This window comes from Cervus elaphus, chromosome 15 (assembly GCF_910594005.1).
Source record: "Cervus elaphus chromosome 15, mCerEla1.1, whole genome shotgun sequence".
Lineage (NCBI taxonomy): Eukaryota > Metazoa > Chordata > Mammalia > Artiodactyla > Cervidae > Cervus > Cervus elaphus.
This window is the reverse complement of record NC_057829.1, coordinates 76,416,923-76,436,968: the sequence shown is the minus strand read 5'-3', so window position 1 is coordinate 76,436,968 and position 20,046 is coordinate 76,416,923. Positions and strand designations below refer to the sequence as shown.

Sequence of the window (20,046 nt, the reverse complement as noted above, 5' to 3'; positions counted from 1 at the left end):
TTAGCCATTATCCAGCACATGGTTTGGCATATGGCATGCCTCAACATAGTTTTGCTGAAAAAATAGATAATGGGAGGAACAGTGTTTACTTTGTTTTTAAAATGCAGTCAGTCAGTTCAGTCGCTCAGTGATTTCCGACTCTTTGTGACCCCATGAACTGCAACGTGCCAGGCTTCCCTGTCCATCACCAACTCCTGAAGCTTGCTCAAACTCATGTCCGTTGAATCTGTGATGCCATCCAACCATCTCATCCTCTGTTGTCCCCTTTGTTTTTAAAATTCAGTACATCAGAAAAAAAGAGAAAGTGTTATTTATCTTATAGGTGGACTATTTTCTTCCAGTTAAATCAGAGATCAGCCAAAAAAAAAAAAAAAAAGCCCTTAGGCTGAAGCCAGATTGTGTTTATGCCAATAAAGTTTTATTGGAACATGGCCACGCCCACCTGCTTATATACTGACTCTGCTTCGATGTTATAAGGACAGTTGTGACAGAGACAGTATAGTCCCAAATATTTCCTGTCTGGAACTTTGCAGGCAAGGTTCGCTGACCTCTGACTTAGAAAACAGAAGTTCCATCTTCTGACAGGCTTCCTTTTGGTTCTCAGTGGCCCGGAAGCTGCTGTCAGCGTGATGCATTTTCCTGGTACCCAGTCTAGGCAGTTTGGTGTATTTGCTTCCCCCACCCCCCAGCAGAAGCTTTAGTTTTCTGTTTCACTGTAGCCCCTTCAGTCATTTTTAGGTAAAATGGTAAGAAGAAAGAATGCATTCCGACATGGTGTACGAAGGGCACAACAGTCTAGACAAGAATGCTTATCCTGAATCTGCTCATGAAGAACACGACAGACACAAACCGTGGGCTTTCTGCAAAACAGCTAGCCTCAACTCTGCAAGTCTGCCAATGTCATAAAAGAGGAAACAGCTGGGAAGATTGTTCCTTATTAAATGAGACTAGAGAGACCTGACAACTAAATGCAGTGAAGGATCCTTGATTGGATCCTAGATTTTTTTTTAAAAAAGCCCTGAAGGATATCATTGGGACTATCGGGAAATTTAAATATAGACCTAGGTTAGACAGTATTATTGTGTCAATGTTGAATTTCTTGAGTGTGATAATAGAAGTGTGGTTTTATAGGAAAATGTCTTTGTTCTAAGAAGGTCCTGAAGCAGGGAGTGGGATGGCTGTAATTTAGTTGCAAAAGATTCAGCAAACCAACCAACCAACCAACCACCAACCAACCAACCAAATCAAATGTATGTACATAAGATCAGGGCAGAAAGCAACTATGGCAAATGATCGGTGTTGCATCTGTCTGGGTGAACAGTATTCACTGTATTATTCTTTCCACTTTTCTAGAGGTCTGACGAATTATAAAATAAAAAGTTGGGGAGGAGAAAGGATACAGAGAAAGAGAGAGGTCATTTGCTGCCTGGAGTGTGCCTGTTTCGAGAGGGGAGGGCAAGTTGGCAGAGGAAGGGTAGGTTCAGGTCTCAGGGTGTTTCTGTGCCTGGGGAGTGTCTGATGTTGATATATCTCTGGGCTTGGGTGCCAGGTAGGTGCCAGAGAAGAGGAATGAGGGGACCCTGAGAACAAATGTTACCCCCTCCTCCAATCTTATCCTCTTCACAGCCAGTCAGCTCAGGCTTGGTCCAGTCCTTTGTCTCTCCATCTCTCCTTGAAGCGGTCTGGAGGCCAAGTCCTATCCTCGAAACCTGCAGGACTTAGGCCAGGCCAGAGCCCCACATTTTAACTGGAAACTGGAGCCTGAGGGACAGCTGGGTGCTGCACTGCCCATGGCCAGCAGGTGGCAGACGTGCCCTTCCCAGGAGTTGGAACCGGAGCTGGAGCTCATATGGAAACTAAACAAAAAGAAAGCAGGACCTTCGCGAGCTGGGGGCCCTTCAGGTCCCGCGGGCTCTGGGAGTCTGGAGCAGCTGCCTCCCCGCTGTGCACCCTGGGCTGATGTCAAGGGGTCGCAGGGGTCCGAAGCAGGCCCACTTATTTCGTGAGTCATTGGATCCACAGCAGAAAAGAGGCTGTGGTGGAAATGTGGATACTGGCAGTCGCAACACCAGGCTGGACCAAACCAGAAAGGCCACAAGAATTGTCAGTTGTTTGTGCCGAACACCTGGATTCTGTAACTCAGCTGGGTGAGGGCGGGGCATGGGGATTGTGAATAGACAGCATCTCCCTACTTTCATCCCAATAATGCATTCTCTTTCTACAGAGAGACAGAGAAAGGATAAGAATTCTTATTCCTGGGACTTGTAAATCCAAAGAGGAAGATCACTGGTGCAAAACAAGGAAAATGGGGAGAAGGAGGGGACAACTGTGATCTCAGTTCACATTTATTAAGACCTGACAGTTGCCAAGGGCTGTGCTAAATGTTTTATGTGCATTTTGTCTCTTTTATTGTACATAATCTTCGATAACTGGAGTACTATAATTATGTCCATTGTAGACGTTAAGTTACCGAAAGTAACTCAGGTAGTAAATGCTGGAGCCAGAGTAGAATGGAGCCAGTCTTATGCCAGAGCCATTGTGTGACGGATGAGGGACCCACTGCATGCAAACATGATAATGAAGGGGTGGAAAAGGAAGTAGGAGAGCCACCTAATCCTAAGAGAGGCAGGGCCCTCAGTCTGGTGATGAGATTGGGCCCCTGTCTTTGGAAAGTTTTTACAGGTCCTACCCAGACTAGCCCAGGCCCGGCAGACACAGAAAGGGCCGCTAGGCTCCAGGGACATCCAAGGTAGGCACAAAAGTCAGCTGGAACCTCAGCCGGTTCACTGTGACAAACACGTCTCAGCAAACATCCCCACCTAGATCGAAAAGCGCACAAGCTACTGCCTGCTTCTTCCATCATGTGTATCTCAGTCTCACCCGGGCTGAGTGGTCACAGCTGCCCCAGCTCCTCTGAGAGGGCTAGGAATAGCTACTTCTGGCACATGGAAATGTAGATGTTTTCCAGTAGATTCAGTGAGACCCCTTGAGATCCAACTGCTGGTCCATCTCTAATCAGGCTTTCACAGTGGATCCATGCCTCAGGACTTTGGCCTTCCCCAGTTGGAAGTACTGATGCTGAAGCTGAAACTCCAATATTCTGGCCACCTGATGTGAAGAACTGAGTCATTGGAAAAGCCCCTGATGCTGGGAAAGATTGAAGGCAGGAGGAGAAGGTTTGACAGAGGATGAGATGGTTGGATGGCATCACTGACTGGATGGACATGAATTTGAGCAAGCTCCGGGAGTTGGTAATGGACAGAGAAGCCTGGCATGCTGCAGTCCATGGAGTCGCAAACAGTCGGACACAACTGAGTGACTGAAATGAACTGAGTTAGAAGCAAATTACTAGTAATGTTAACATCCCACCGCCTAACCCAGTCACCAGTGAGCATAATATGGTGTCTTCTAGGCTAAGGATGGTTGGTGGGGAAGGCAGGGAGGGGCAGAGAGAGGGATCCTATGACTTACAGCATAATCTCCTTGGGGGTGGAGGGCATTGTGGTCTAATTTCTTCTGTCCTATCTTTAATCTAGTGATTATTTCAACTCAGGTTCTTCCTCTACCTTTTACAATTTTAACCTTCTAGAAAACAAAACAAAAGAGCGGAGACTAAAAGTCTGTGTTGATGGTCTCCAGGAATTAACTATTAGGACATTTTCTCAGAAGGCAGAATGCCAAAGAATTGATGCTTTTGAACTGCTGCTGGAGAAGACTCCTGAGAGTCCCTTAGACAGCATGGAGATCAAACTAGTCAATCTTAAGGGAGATCAACCCTGAATATTCTCTGGAAGGATTGATGCTGAAGCTGAAGCTCCAGTATTTTGGTCATCTGATGCGAAGGGCTGACTCACTGGTAAAGACCCTGATGCTGAGAAAGATCAAGGGCAGAAGGAGAAGAGGGTGTCAGAGGATGAGACGGCTGGACAGCATCACTGATGCAGTGAACATGAACTTGGGCAAACTCTGGGAGATGGTGAGGGATAGGGAGTCCATGTGCTGCAGTCCATGGTGTTGCAAAGAGTCGGACATGACTGGGAGGCTGAAGAGCAACAACAGCAACATGTTCTCAGAGGAATGGCAAGCAGTAGAGCGAAGAGGTGGGGCTAGATCTGACCTTTGGGGCCAGAACCTTGACTCAGAATGAGCCTATAGCAGAACAACCTTTCACCTGGTAGGTAAGATTGGAACTCATATCCCAGCCATCTCTTTCTCCTTGGATGTTCTACCATGCCCTGGTGGCAGATCAGATGTCACCACACCGGGGAAGGATTTGCATTGCTCCTAAAGGCAGCTGGGCAGGAGAGAATTGCACTGTGGTTACGTGAGGCTGCAGGGCTGGAAACTGAGCCAGGGGCAGGAGTGCACAGCTCAGCAGGGTCTGCCCCCACTGCTGGACCACGGGCTCAAGGTCAGGGTAAGAGGCAGAGGCGACAGAGGACAGGGCTTGCTGGTATTCCAGTCACCATTCCAACTGCTGCCTCCCTCACACCATCCTTCTGCTCTGGCCCCTGCTGCAAACAAGCTACGTCATGAGATGAACAATTATGCAAAGCCTCAGTCATTTTTTAAAACTGTAAAACACATACACATACTATTTTTCATTTTAACCATTTTTAAGTATACCATTTAGTGGCGTTAATTACATTCACAGTATTATGTAACCATCACCACAATCAATAGTCAAAACTTCGTCTTCATCCCCAACATATAAACTCTGTACCCATTAAATGATAACTCTTGGGCTTCCCTGCTGGTCCAGTGGTTAAGAATCCACCTTGTAATACATGGGACACTGGTTCCAGCCCTGGTCTGGAAAGATTCCACATGCTTTGGCATAAATGAGCCCAGGAACCACAACTATTGAAGCCTTTGCAGCTATAGTCTGTGTTCTGCAACAAGAGAAGCCACCACAATGAGAAGCCCAAGCACCACAACTAGAGAAGCCCCGTGTGCTGCAACGAAGACCCAGCACCGCCAAAAATAAATAAATAAATAAAACTTTTTAAATAGCTCTCTTCCTTCGTCCTCCAAGCCCTTAGTAGCCTTTATTGTACTTCGTCACTATGAATTTACCTACTCTAGGTACCTCATGTAAGTAGAATCATACAATATGTGTCCTTCTGTAACTGGCTTTATGTCACCACTATTCATAATGTTTTCAAGGTTCATCCATGTTGTGGCATATATCAAAATTTATAGCTAAATAGTATTCCAGGGTGTATCACAGTTTGCTTATCCATTCATCTGCTGATGGACACTTGGGTTGTGATATCCTTTGCCTATATGAATAAGGCTGCTCTGAACATTGGTGTACACGTACCTGTTTGAGTCCCTAATTTCCATTCTTTGGGGTTGATATTAGAAGTGGAATTCTAGATCACATTGTAATTCTGTTTAACTTTTTAAGAAACCACCATACTTTTCCACAGTGGCTGCACCATTTAACATCCCCACCAGCAATAAATGAGGGTTCTGATTTTTTCACATCCTCACCAATCCTTGCTATTTTTCATTTTTAAAAGGTCTAGGCATCCTGATAGGTGTGAAGTGGTGCTGCTCCATCCTTTGTGGTCACAAGAAATCTCATCGTTGCTTTAGCACATGAACTATGTACCCATTGCACATGCGCAATGCTATCCTAGCAGTGGCTTCACTGTGTCTTTGCTTTCGTCTGGAGCTGGAGGTAAGAAGGGACGGTTCTAATGGGAAAATTTGAGGCCAAAGGAGAAGCAGCAGCCAGTGGTCCCTCTGGGTGGTCTCCTCCTTGGGAGACTGGGAGAAGCTGTTTACAGGACCACAGTGATGAGCCCGGAGGTGAAGAGGAGCTGGCCCAGATCCTTTACAAGCAGAGGAAGAAGCTCAGGCCCAGTGGGATGATGCACTCCTGTGAGGACACAAGTGGATCGGGCCGGGGAGGAAGTCAAGGCTGGATCCCTTCACTCTGAGGCGGTCACCTATGTCTGACCCAGAGCTGCCTACACTACCTCTGCTCAGGTAGCTGGGACTGGACTGCACAGCATTTGCAATCGGTTGCTCTTCACATAAGCACTTGGTGAGAGACACTGGTGCAAATGGGTTATCCCAGGAGCTTGCAGGGAGGGGGCCGAAGGATCGGGCATGAGACCATCCAGGAGAAGGAGGTTGGAAAAAAATACTCATTTCTGGATGTGATCATGCTCTTGGGAGCCCATTGAAAAGGCAAATGAACAAACAAAAGCCTGGGTTGGCCTTGTGTCTGAGGACCACCACATGGGCACGAGCCCTGATATTCCCCTCCTCGGCCAGTCAGTTCTCAGGAAAAGCCCAGGGCTTCCCAGGGAAGCAGACTTCCCTGGTGACTCAGACCAGGGAAAGAATCCACCTACAATGAAGGACACCTGGGTTTGATCCCTGGGTCGGGAAGATCCCCTGGAGAAGGGAATGGCAACCCACTCCAGTAATCTGGCCTGGAGAATTCCATGGACAGAGGAACCTGGCAAGCAGGCTATAGCCCACGGGGTCATAAAGAGTCAGTCGCAACTGAGCAACTATCTCTTTCACTTTTTTCACTTTCCCAGGAAAGTAACTTCCCACAATTAGGAACCAACTCCATCCGCGAAGCTGTCTTTACGTCTGTGTTTTCCCCGGTATGGGATGTAAACTGCTGTTGGTACCCAAGTTGATTCAGGTGATGCCTAGCTATGGAGAGACATCACATCAAAACACAGCGTGAGAAAGCCATTTCCTTCTCAGTTTTACTATAAGCTCTCCCAATCCCATAACAAAGACAGACTGGGGTGGTGCTGCTAAGTCCTTCTCTTCTAAAGTGAAGTGTTAGTTGCTCAATCATGTCTGACTCTTTGTGAGATCATGGACTGTAACCCACCAGGTTCCTCTGTCCATGGAATTCTCCAGGCAAGAATACTGGTCTGGGTTGCCAGTCCCTTCTCCAGGGGATCTTCCCGACCCAGGGTTCGAACCCAGGGATCTCACTGCGGGCAGATTCTTTACCATCCGAGCCACTCGTCCTAATCGTCCCTCCTACCAAAGAGAAAGCAGAGTTCCGCGCGGAGTTTTAGAATGACAACTGCAGCCAGTTGGAATTCAATATCATTGTTTCCTTTTCTTTGATTTTCCAACTGATAGTAGTGACAATCTCCTTTAAAAATAAATCTACTTAGGTTGACAGAAAGTATTAAGAAACTAGTCTGGGCTTTGGCAAAATATCTAAAGATGGATTCATTCATGACTAAAGTTTTCAAAGCTCTGCGCTAACAGGCTAGCCATCTAGCAAGACTTGATCCTTCTCGTGTTGGCAAGGAAAGCTTCAGGGATTGTTGGAGAAGCTTCCAGGTGGTAGTGACTTTTCTCCTGCCTGATCCTGGAATCTGAGGCCGCTGTCCCTCTGGACACATTCCATCCCACATTGAGTCTCAGTTGTTTCAGGGTAGTGCCTGTCACAGCAACCTCTAACACGGAGGTTATGAATTTGGGACCAGCATCAAGCCATTCTGGGTTTGAATCCCAGCTCTGTAACCTCACAGGGCAGCCATCTGTGCAGATTATTTAATTTCTTTAAAGCTTAGTTTGTTATCTGCAAAATGAGGATGACAGCAGTCCTTACCTCATGGGGCTGTGGGGAAGCTATACGTGAGGTAATAAATATAATGCACACAATGTCTGACATATAGTAAAGACTTAATAAGCTTAATAAATACTTGCTACAGTGATTATTAGCCATTGTTGTCAATATGTTTAAAAAAAATTTTTTTTTTTTCAAATTATGAAGTGATTGAGGAGAGCTCGCTCAGCACAAACTCTTCCTGGAATTTGTTCGTTGGGTCACAGGCACGTCACACCGGCTCCCTCCCCCCATTTTTCCTGGGATCTTTGCCAAGTCCTAAGCCAGGAAACCTTGTTATATTAATTATGAAGAAAAAGCATGTTTTATTTAAAATCCCGGCTGCCGAATATTCTGCCATGCTGTTTCTCTGTGACAGCAGAATTGCTTTTGCATTTAGGAAACGCTAATGAATTGAAAATATAAATATATCTGTGCCTACATACACATACGATTTCCTGCGACCTGATTTCCCTAAATACCAGCGTACACCACCAAAGCTAATGAGTTGGACTTGTGCTTAGGATCAGGTTTTTTTTTTTTTAATCTGTAAGTACATGCAGTGCAAATCAGTTCTTATTTTTTCCATAAGATTCTGAATGGGTTACAGCATGAAGGAGGGATGTCTCCTATGTCTGAAAGAGACTCTGACATTCTGGAGCACTGAGGCTTTGAAAAGGGCTGTTTGTATCCCTCGTCAAAGCCCTTGTTTGGTCCTGGGGGCCATGTGGTTATGGATTCTTGAATTAATCAGACAAGGAGCCCTGTTACTTGACCACCCAAAACTGACTGTAATATTTCAGCATCCACAGTGTTTCTGAACAATAATCAGACAAGCATGCTCTCTGTGTTTCTTTCCTTGTTTGTCTCTCTCTTTTCAAGGTAGAACTGGACAGGTACTGGACAGGTAACCCATCGAACAGAGACAGGGTCCAAAGTAGAGCTTGCTGGGACCTGGGGGACCTGGGGGACCTGGGGTCTTCAGTTTCTAATACCAGAAGCAGTAGTTCCTTGTCCCCTCCGTGGCATATAAGAATGGAAGCCCATGTTACTAGAATGTCTGATTTTCAGGAAAAGCTGGGGTCTGTATTCTCAAATGTCACCAGCAACCGAAAGGAAATGAAAACACTCTTCAGGTTGAACTTTTACCTGCCAAATAAAACATGGGCTGTGAGCTGCATGTATCCCAAGCCACAAATTTGCAACCTCTTGTCTGTGCAGATATTTTTGTGACTTTCTACCTAGGAGGATTCTGGAGCCCTAGAGTTCTTGAGTTTCAATTCTAGGGTTTAAAAAGCTAAGAAATGGGAGCAAACATGCATTTTAATTGCAAGGCCCCCTGTTGAGGACGAGCTGAGATAAACAGGGCAAACCTGACAAGCCTTGTCCTCTAGCTTCTGATCCTGGAAGAAGTCAAATTGCATTACAACTGAGCCCAGGGGCACCCCAAGTCACCCTGAGAACCGCAGCAGGAAAAGAAGTCAAAGCCCCAGAGACAGGACACATAGTCGAGCAAACCTCCTGTGATGGGTGAGGAGTCGAACAGAGCTGAGTCTCAGTTCTGACTGGGGAGTTAGGTCACCATCTTTGGGCTTGTTTCTCCTTCAGAAAATGGGAATAACAATACAAGATGTGCTGGGGATTTTGTTATTGTTGTTTAGTCGCTAACTTGTGTCCGACTCTTTTGCATCTCTGTGGACTGTAGCCCTCCAGGCTCCTCTGTCCATGGAATTTCCCAGGCAAGAATACTGGAGTGGGTTGCCATTTCCTCCTCCAGGGAATCTTCCCAACCCAGGGATTGAACCTGACTTTCTTGCATTGGCAGGCATTCTGTACCACTGAGCCGCCAGGGAGGGCCCTGCGCTGGGGCCAAGTGTTCAACACTGACGGGTAAAGAAAAACAAATCTAGACCAGACCAGGAAGGCACTATGAAGGATCCCCTGGAATCTATGGCAATAATATTTGACCACACTTTTTTTGGATCATGATACCTGAATATAAACCTAAGTTACAGATGAGCCCACAGAGAAGTCATCATAATGTTTGTGGTATGATCTGAATGCATAGGTGGGTCTCCAGGCATCTCTCCAGTGGGCAATGAGAGACCTGTGACTGCTTTTGTTTAAAGTTTCAGAGGCGCATGGAATCTGTGTCTGACACTTTACCCAGCAACAGGCCCCTGGTCTAAAAGCCCCCCTTCCCCATAGGAAGGATCATACCCCTAAGGCTACATGTTGTTTAGTCGCTAAGTCGTGTCTGACTTTTGTGACCTCATGGACTGTAGCCTCACCATGTTTCCAGGCAAGAATACCGGAGTGGATTGCCATTCCCTTCTCCAGGGGATCTTCCTGACCCAGGGAATGAACCTGGGTCTCCTGCATTGCAGGCAGATTCCTTACCATCTGAGTCACCAGGGAAGCGCCCCTAAAATTAGTTACTCAGTTGTATCTGACTCTTTGCGACCTCATGGAGCCCACGAGGCTCCTCTGTCCAAGGAATTCTCCAGGCAAAAATACTGGAGGCTGTCTGGACCAAACAAATCTCATCCTCGGCCAGGGCCCCTGGCAAGAGACCTTATCCAGACAGATGGAAACCAGCCATAGTCTAAGACTCCGCTCTCCCACCTCCTAGTTTGAGAACACATTCCTCAGTTTCCTGATCTGCAAACTGCGAGCAATAACAGTACTTCTTTCCTTTCTTTTTAAACTTTTTATTTTGTGTTGGAGTATAGCTGGTTAACAATGCTGTGATAGTTTCAGGTGGACGGCCAAGAGACTCAGCCATACATGGACATGTACCCATTCCCCCCCAAATTCTCCTCCCATCCAGTCTGCCACATATCATTGAGCAGAGTTCCCTGTGCTATGCAGTAGGGACTTGGTTATCCATTTTAAATATAGCAGTGTGTACATGTCCATCCCAAACTCCCTAACTATCCCTTCTCCCCATTCTTCCCCCTGGCATCCATAAGTTCATCCTCTAAGTCTGGGAGCCTATTGCTCTTTTGCAAAAATGTTTATTTGTATCATTTCTTTTTAGATTCCATGTATAAAAGATGTAACACGCTATTTATCCTTCTCTGTTTGACTTATTTCACTCAGTATGACAATCTCTAGGTCTATCCATGTTGCTGCAAATGGCATTATTTCATTCTTTTTAATAGTATCTATTTCCTGGGATTCTTCTGGAGAACTCAAAGACCAATCCCTCAAAAGCACAGAGCATGGCACACAGGATTTCTCATTAAATGGCAGTTTGTTATTACTTTACCTACATTGGGGCAGGAGAGGCCACCCTGTCCATCTGGCTATGTGATTCCTTCCTTCCTGGTGATGTCTCAAGCTCTCTAAACATCTGAGTGAGTTGGCCAGTTTCCCCTGTATCTCTGTGTACTGGCCTATGGAATGCAAGCCACTCTCCCAACCACCTGTCTGGCATGCATCTGGAGTAAGAAAACATTCCAAAGCCCTGAATCCTCTCTTTGGAATTGACTAAGCTCATTGCCTAAAGGCTAGTTCTCATGTTTTCTCTTTTATCCATTATTGACTTACAATTTCATTGCTAACCCTAAAAATTCACTAGGGCTTGCAAAATAAGGATTTGGGGGGACCGTTATCTTTTGCTGAACTTCAAACAGACTGCATCCACTCTCTTCCTTGCCTGCAAATTTTAGGATTTAATTCCTTCTGAGTGGTACTTTCTCTGGACCCTTCCTTTGTGAGTCTGATCATTTCCATCACTTTTCTCTAGACCTGTGCTATTTCTGCAGGGTCTTAGCCTCAGACATTCAATAGCAATCAGTGATGTAGAGGGTTTGATAATGACTGATCTTTGCAGCCACCCCCCACACACAAACACAAGTTATCATTGGAAAAGAAAATTCTTTCCGAGATGAGTCATTGGCAGCTTAATATGGTACTAAGGTAGGTGTCCGAGTACAGTTTACGTAAAGGGGAGGAGAAGCTGCTGTTTTTAAGGCATGCTAAGCAGAAAGCCTAGAATCTAACCTGCTTCCTGCAGGAAAAGCTCTATGAAGTGAAACTGGAAATAAAATGCAAAGGTATTTAATATGATGACTGTTATTTCAGTTCTCATCCCTTTCTTGTATGTTACTCACCACCTCCTTCAGTCTAACAAAGGTGAGCCTTCTTTGATTTTTATAAAGAACTCGTGTCACTTTGGAAATTTCAAGGGAAAAGAGCTCACATCTATTTAAAGCCACATGCATTGCTCCGCTTAATCAGTCACGACCCTCCCCAGATCTGGGGGAGATTATCAGTTGGTTTGCAGTGGAGGAAACTGAGGTTCACAGAGATGATGTTACTTGCACAAGGTTCCACACCCAGAACGTGGCAAAGCTGAGATTCAAACCCTGGCTCCTAAGCCCACACTCCCACTTCAGACCACCTCCAGCATGGAACTTGAGAGGTGTGAGGTCTGGTGAAGACCCGTCTCGTATGCCCACAGAGACCCAGCTAACACTCTTGGACTACAAGGCACGAAACAAGAGCAGACACCACAACACCTCTTCTGCTCCCCAATGTCTTGAGTCCCCCATGTGAGACCCCCTGACGTCACTTTCCTTCTCCACTCACCACGACCTCCTGGGCCCCTGCTCACCTCTCTGCCCTGTTAACTATAGCCATGGTCACAGGGTGATGCGAGAAAAAGTCCTGCTTGTGAAGCTTCTCTCCAAATACGATCCATCTAAGTAAAGCTGTTGCCAGCAAGATTCTCCTCTAGGGTCAAAGTAGGGGGATTCTTACCCTAATGTCCCCCCAAAAAGCTGGAGAACTGGGTATGCATGTCAGCATGTACAGAGAAAGAGTTTGTAGCTTTCAGTGGCTTCCCAAAGGGATTTCTGTGGTTCATACCAGACAAAACATGCTGCCTTAGCAGATTTTTTTGCTCTGATCCCCTTAGTTGGAAGGTGTTCGTGGACACTGCTCCAGGATGGCTCAAACCAATTGCATGGCTTCATGGAACTGGCCACTTAATAGCAACCAACTTGAAAGACCTGCATTAGCGCTTGAAATCAGGAAATATTCGACCTGGCAACACCAGTCTTTCACAACTAAAGTTTCTCATTGCTCCTGGCCCAGCTGGTTTGGTCTTCCTAATAACCTCAGAGCCTCTCAACACCAGATATTTGAAAAGAACACTTACCCCGAAGGCTGTCTTTCCCGCCAGAACCATTAACAGCAGAACATGGAGATCAGACATTCTGGCAAACATCTTTGTAGTTTAAGAACTCTTGTTTTGCTCTAAACACAATTTCTTTTGTTGTCTCTGCCTTTGGGGGGGAGGGGGGAATGTCAGTCTCCCAGGATTCAGGAACAAATGAAGAGGATGCAAATTATTAACTAGGCATCAAATACTGTTTAATGTTTTGCAAACCAACTATCTTGATTAAACAAATGGTAACTTTGGGGCTGGGCTGAGTCATGGGGTTGGTTTCTTTTCTGGAGAGAAAGTCTCCAAAGAAAGCAGCAGAGATAAAGTGCCCCTGGCTCCTGGGGGTGGGGGCGGGGTTGCCAAGGGTTCAGTGCAGAAGGCCCCACCGTTCACTAGCATCTCGGTTGCAGGATAAAAGCCCGGCCAGAGTGAGGCTCCTGCCACAGGCCTCTGACATTGCTGACTCGATCAGAATGTTAATAGAGATCTGATTCATCAAATCGCAAACAGAATTCAGGCATGGATAGGCTCCTAATAACATCACGCTTTATATTCATGAAAGATAAATTAAAGGATGCAAAACTGCTATTGACAAACATTGATTCTAGGCCCTTTGAAGCATTGCCCACGATTGCTTGTTGGCTTCAAAGTTTTCTTTTAAATTTCATTACATAAGGCTTTAACTTTTTAATTATTTTTTTTTCCCTTTCATTAGAGTCTTTCTTTGATCAAGAAAGGGGGAAAAAGTGCCCATGGTGCTCATATCTGGGGCCAATTGTTTCCTACGCTCCTTTTTTACCTACGCTGATTGCAGGTAGCATTATATAAGGCAACAGTTACCTGTGAAGCACAGGTGCTCATGGATACAATTGATCTCTTTAATAGGCATCACTGTGAGCTTCTGTAAACACCTAGCTGCCCACAGTAATCTATGCAAGGGCTCCAGGAATCCTCTCATCTGAGTCCTAAATCCAGGGTCTAAAATCCTGCTGATGACCAAGACAGGTGCTCACCTGGCTCACCTGTCCACCCATCTGCCATCCCTGCTTGGACATGCACTTAGACTCCTGTGTGGCTGCTTCTACCTTCAGAAGCCAGGTTGCTGGTCATGGAAGGCCCCACAGGTACCAGCCCAGAAGGCCAAAGTCAGTGCCCCAGTCACCAGAAAGATGGTCCTTGAAGAGCAAACCATCAAAAAAGAGCAGACCACCAAAAAGATGGTCCTTGAAGAGCAAACCATCAGAAAAGAGCAAATCACACACACAAAAAAGACAAACCATAACTTGTCTCCTGTTCACTTATTTTGTCTCCACTCTGTTTTAGGCAGACAGCAATTCATTCCTGGTCAACATTCATCAAATATCTATAAGACAAGCACAGTTTCCTGGGAAAGATCTCTAATCTTCCCCTATTCATCCCCGATCTTTCTCACTTGCTCACTCGGTTGTGTCTGACTCTTTGATCCTATGGACTGTAGCCCACTAGGCTCCTTTGCCATAAAATTTCCAGGCAAGAATACTGGAGTGGGTTGCCATTTCCTACTTCAGGTGATCTTCCTGACCCACAGATTGAAACGTGTTTCCTGAGTCTGGTGCATTGCAGGCAGATTCTTTACTGCTGAGTCACTGGGGAAGACTCAGCCTTATTCCACTCCTAACTCTCATCCTAACTCTAACGCTGATCACTCTTTAGCAAATTCATTTAGGTACCCATCTAGTTAATCCAACTTTCCAATTTCAGCCCAAACATTACTTCTTTTTAAAATTTTTTATTATTTTTTTCTACCTAATTTTATTTTCTTATTTATTTTTTACTGTCCTGGGTTTGGTTTACGTGAGTCTTACCTAGTTGCAGTGAGCAGGGGCTACTCTTTGTAGTGGTGTGCCGGCTTCTCGTTGTGGAGACTTCTCTTGTTGCGGAGCACAGACTCTAGACACTTGGGCTTCAGTAGTTGCAGCACAGAGGCTCAGTCATTGTGGCACATGAGCTTTGCTGATCTGCAGTGGAATCCTCCTGAATCAGGGATCAAACCTGTGTCCCCTGCATTGCCAAGAGGATTCTTATCTACTGTGCCACCACGGCTGTCCCAAACATTACTTCCTCAAAAGCCCTACGTGAGCTTTTCTTTCACAACACTTATCAAGGTTGCAATTGCATACCTATATTACTCTTCCATTAATATTTGTTTCCCTACCGCCCCCACTGGACTGAAAATTCGTGTGGCAGGCACTCTGTTTTGTTCATCATTGAATTCTTGGTAGGGATGCCTGGCACTTGCATTCAATAGATACACCATGAATGAATGAATGAGGAAAGGAATAACCACTTCCTTACAGTGACAGCTGGAGACTTTTTAACCCAGGCACCATAGATAGCATAGCCAGCTCAATGTGAAAAGGAAAGTTGGGTACGAAAAAAAAAGCTAAAACATTGGTACACTTGTAAACATCCTTCAATTTATTCATAGACACTACATGAATATTCATCGGTTATCCACCAATGATCTGCTGTGAGCAAGCATTGGCCACACCGGGACAGAAGAGTCGGACATGAACTTTGCTCTTAAGGAACTTGCTTGCTGGTTAAGGGACAGTTAGGCAGACCATGAAAGAGGAAGCAAGTTAATTTTAATAAGTGGAAAAGAATAAGTCTGGAAAAGAATGAAACAAGGTGATGGGACAGAAATCTTTGTGAGTGGGAGTCTAGACTGGGAGGTGGCAATGGTAGTGACATGGCTAAGTGGGTCACTGTAGGGTGTAGACAGCATTACTGGTTATCTGGTCATGGAGCAAGGGTCAAAGAGGCAGCGTGCACGAACAGGTTGCTGCTCTCCAGACTCAGAGCTGGAGCCTTCGTAGTACCAGCTCAGGCTGTAAAAGGCGGAAATGGAAATTTCAGACAAGTCGAGTCACTGAATCACCCACATGACTTACACTTTTCTTTTAACCTCCATTGCCTCACGTGAACTAGCGACCTTCTGACTTTGTGGAGAGATTCCCAGAAAACCAACCAGAAGCTTTTCTTCCTGTGTCAACAGGAAGTGACCCGGTGAGTCTGTTGTTCACCTTTATTAATAGAATCCGGATTCATTTCCCCGACATGTACTCTTCCTTTTATCTCAAGCAAAAAGTGAACAATTGTGCTCTTTGTGTAATAACCACAGGCCTCCGGCATATTGTCTCAGCTCCCTAAAGTTTTGTTATCACAACAGTGTGAAACCAAATAAACTTCTGCTTGTAGCCCTGAAAGACAGAATTCTCTAAAAGATGCTTAATCCTTTTAATTTGGTGGGACAAAAGGACTAGTTTATCATGTGATATGGCTTTATCGTGGGAGTTGAAACAAACCTATCTGGGATCTCTGTTTTTTAAGTCCAAACACATGAGACTTCACCTCTCATCCCGGCGGAGGTTTCAGATGTGATCAAGTCAATCTATTCTCTAGTGCTCTGGAGGCTGTTTTCTCACGAGTAGGGTTACTTGCTGTTGGTGAGAATGTCTGTCCTGTCCTGGGAGGCCTTGGGACTCTGGTTCTCTAGCAGGCTGATTCTTCCACCCTAAGGGAAGTCTCCCTCATAATGCCCTTGCTGGAAACCCGGCCTTTGATGGACTGGGTTACATGACATCTGTTGGGCTTGGACAGACCTGCCTCATTTTTATTATTTACAAGTAACACTCTTCCTGCTTGGCCTTCAGTATGGGGAGGTAGTGGGTGTTGGGGGTAAAGAACAGCAGCCCAGACTTGAAATTGACCTGAGCCCTGGCCCAGCCACATCTCCACTTTGGACAGCAGGACAATCATTTACTCTGTCTGAATCTTTGTTTCCTCATCTGAAAAATAGGGATGCTGTGGTTCCCCCCTCATGGCATCACCATGAAGTATACTTGAGAGAATAAAGGTAAGGCATTAAATGCAGTGTCTGGCATACAGCAGACTTTGCGAAACACACTGGTTTTAGTATCAGGAGAGTCTTTTCATAGGATGGTACTTGCTGAGCCCCCAGGCCCTCAGAGATGAAAGGACGGGTGTTCAGTGAATCTAATCCCCAACTCAGGGACAGAATGACTGTATCCTTGGGGTGACCCTTGTCTTACTGTTCTCTCTAGCACAGGGGTCAAAAAACTTCTGAAAGTGCTAGATAGTAAAAATCTTAGCTTTTTTCTAGACTTCCAGTTTATGTTGTGAATCTTCAGTTCTGCCATTTTTACACAGAAGCAGCCACAGCTAACACATCCAGCACTCCACATCCATAGTTCCGTATCCTCAGATTTGACCAACCACAGATCAAAAATATTTTTTAAAAAAATTCTAGACAATTCCAAAAAGCAAAATTTGAATTTGCTGCTTGCTAGCAATGACCAATATTTACATCACATCTACAATTATTTAGTTTGAGCAAGTTCTGATAGTTGGACAAGGAAGTTCTGATGGACAGGTAAGCCTGGCGTGCTGCAGGCCATGAGATTGCAAATAGCTGGACACGACTGAGCGACTAAACTGACTAACCGACAACTATTTATGTAGCATGTTCTTTGTATTAACCACTGAAGTGGTGGATGGCATCACTGATTCAATGAACACGAATTTGGGAAAACTCCAGGAGATGGTGAGGGACAGGGAAGGCTGGTGTGCTGCGGTCCACAGGTCATAAAGAGTCAGAAATGACTTGGTGACTGAACAACAACATTTATATTAGATATTATAAACAATCTAGAGATGATTTAGAGTATACAGGAGGATACGTGTAGGTTTTATGTAACTACTACACCATTTTTTATAGGATTCTTGAGCATCTATGGATTTTGTTATCCTCAGAGGGTCCTAGAACCAATCCTCCCCGGACACTGAGGGATGATAGTACTAATGCCAACAGCAAGACTATGTGTCAATAAAACCATATTTACCAAAAAAAAAGCACCATAGTTTGTGGATTGTGACTCTAGGAGAGAGCCCTGAAGACGTAGCCAGAGCACTGCACTGGAGGGGCCCTGGAAAACAACAGAGACACTTTGGTAAACGTGGGAGGGGGCCCTGGACTAATGACACTGCGGTCCTCAGAGGGTGTGGTGGTGTTGGTTTAGTCACTAAGTCACGTCTGACTCTTGCAACTCCATTGACTGTAGCCCACCAGGCTCCTCTGTTCATGGGATTCTCCAGGCAAGAATACTGGAGTGGGTGGCGATTTCCTTCTCCAGGGAATCTTTTCAACCTGGGAATCGAATCTGGGTCTCCTTCACTGAAGGCAGATTCTTTACCAACTGGGCTACGTGGGAAGTCAGAGTGTTTACTCAGAAATCATTCCTCCCAAATCCCGGAATCATCAGAACTTCTTCGTGGGGTCAGAGGACTAAAGATCATTTGTCATTCCTTCTACAAGAATTTATTGAGCACCTACTATATGCCGGATGACAGACCAGGTGCTGGCTTCATGGGGTTACATTCCCAGGACTATCCCTACTCAGAGTCACATGGCTGATCTTTGGCTAAATTCTTCAGGTCATCCCTAATCATAGACAACATCCTGCAGGGACACGTCACTGCTCCTTTCTGTTGTTCCCAGAGACCTCTGCCTGATCCACCCTGCCCCACTTCCAGGGGCACTCTCTTTTGGGGGGAAGGGGGATGGCTTGTTAACTTGTCATGTGGCAGTAACCTTCCCCCAGTCTGCCTCACACCCCCTAGCATGGTCTAATATGTTCAGATTTGTTGTAAACTTGTTGGTACCACATACCCCATTCTCTGACCTGAAAGATACTAGGGTGCCCCCCACCTTGTTTGTGAAAAGAAACCAGCATTTATGGAGCAGTTTCTGTGTTACGGGTGCTTTTTACAATCTTGAGCTCCTACAGTCTGTGTAACTACCCTGCAAGGTGATTTGGTCCATTTTGCAAATAAAAACACTCAAGAGACTCAGAGAGGTTAAGTTCATTGCCCAGGGTCACAGAGCTTGAGGCAGAGCCACGTCTGAAGCTCTTCCTACTCTACTGCATGGACTGGAGACTCTCAGGGTGGTGGTTTTGCCCTTAACCCCAAGCCATATTTGAACTTATCGAAGAAAACAACCTGTCTAAAAGCAAAGGTTGCCCATTGCCTCACCAATTTCTATGTTCACATCTTCCTTACAATTATTTATTCTTAGGGGTGGCACTGTTGCCACCAGCAGTAGCAGCCATTTGTTTTAGGTTGGGTTTCCTGGGAAACAGAGATGTTGAGATGTGGGCAGGGAGTTTGTTGGGATGAACTCTTAGGACCAACACCCATGAGGAGTGAGGAAGGCAGAAAGAAAGGTTGAGCTGCAAGGCAGTCACAACAGAGACCCATTTCATGAAATGTTCTGGAGCTGAGATGGCCTTCAGCGTTGTCCTGCCATGAGCCAAGGGGACTGGGACTTTGTACTGGGACCATCTTGTCATGGGATGGGGGCTACCCCTGGGAAGGAGGGCTGAATTTGGGCAAAGCAACCCTAGTTAAGAATAACTCTCAGAGGGGAACACAGCTGAGAGCCCCTGGCAGCCAATATCTGGCCCCTGAGAGAAAGGGTACTTCATTTGGGAACAGGGGATCTGTTGGTACACTCTAGAACACCCACTTCAACCACTAAATGGGAATTTACCTCACATCCCTTAGTTCAAATATCCAATTCAGGAAACCTGAATGGCCCAGTCAAGTTCTGAATGAAGTTCCCTGGTCAATACTTGGTCTAGTCAGAGATGGCTGGAGCCACAAGCATGGGCAGACTGATCCAGATCCATGGGATAGACAATGACAGATGTTTAGTTGAGCTAATCAATATCAATGAGAAAACCAGAATGCTATTACAGGAACCATAAACTCTACATAGTTATTAAGCAAGCCAAGTTACAAATTTATAGCTAAGCTCCCTGTTGGCCAAAGGAAATTGAAAGTCCTGACCATTTGGCCTGATTTTCATGATACTTAAATCAATTTTATAAGAAAAATTAAAAAAAATTCCCAAGACCAATTCCAGGTCAATTTTTTTTTTTTAAACCTTGTGATCTAATGAACACAAGAGGGAGTTAAGTAAATGCGATGGTGAACCTCATGGTCTCAGTGATGATTCGAATTTCACATGATCCGTCAGCGTCACCCGTGAAGGGCCTCTGTCTATCAGGCCAAACCAAGAGTTGGGGTGAACCCATGACATAGATTTGCTTCTTTTTCTCAGAAGCAGGTGTTGAGTCTCTAGCAGATAGTAGGTGCTCAAGAAATGCCAGTTGGAGGATAAGAATAATCAACAGCTTTTTCC

At 45.5% G+C, this 20,046-nt stretch overlaps 1 protein-coding gene across 1 annotated transcript in view; it reads right to left on the bottom strand.

Moving 5' to 3' along the window:
* Nucleotides 1–12,923, bottom strand: part of HABP2 (hyaluronan binding protein 2) — a 34,758-nt gene extending 21,835 nt beyond the window's left edge. Inside the window, exon 1 of the mRNA XM_043925893.1 lies at nucleotides 12,771–12,923. Within this exon, the coding sequence (XP_043781828.1) occupies nucleotides 12,771–12,839 (69 nt within the window). The 5' untranslated portion in view covers nucleotides 12,840–12,923. The remainder of the gene's footprint in view (nucleotides 1–12,770) is intronic.
* Nucleotides 12,924–20,046: the final 7,123 nt, after the last annotated feature.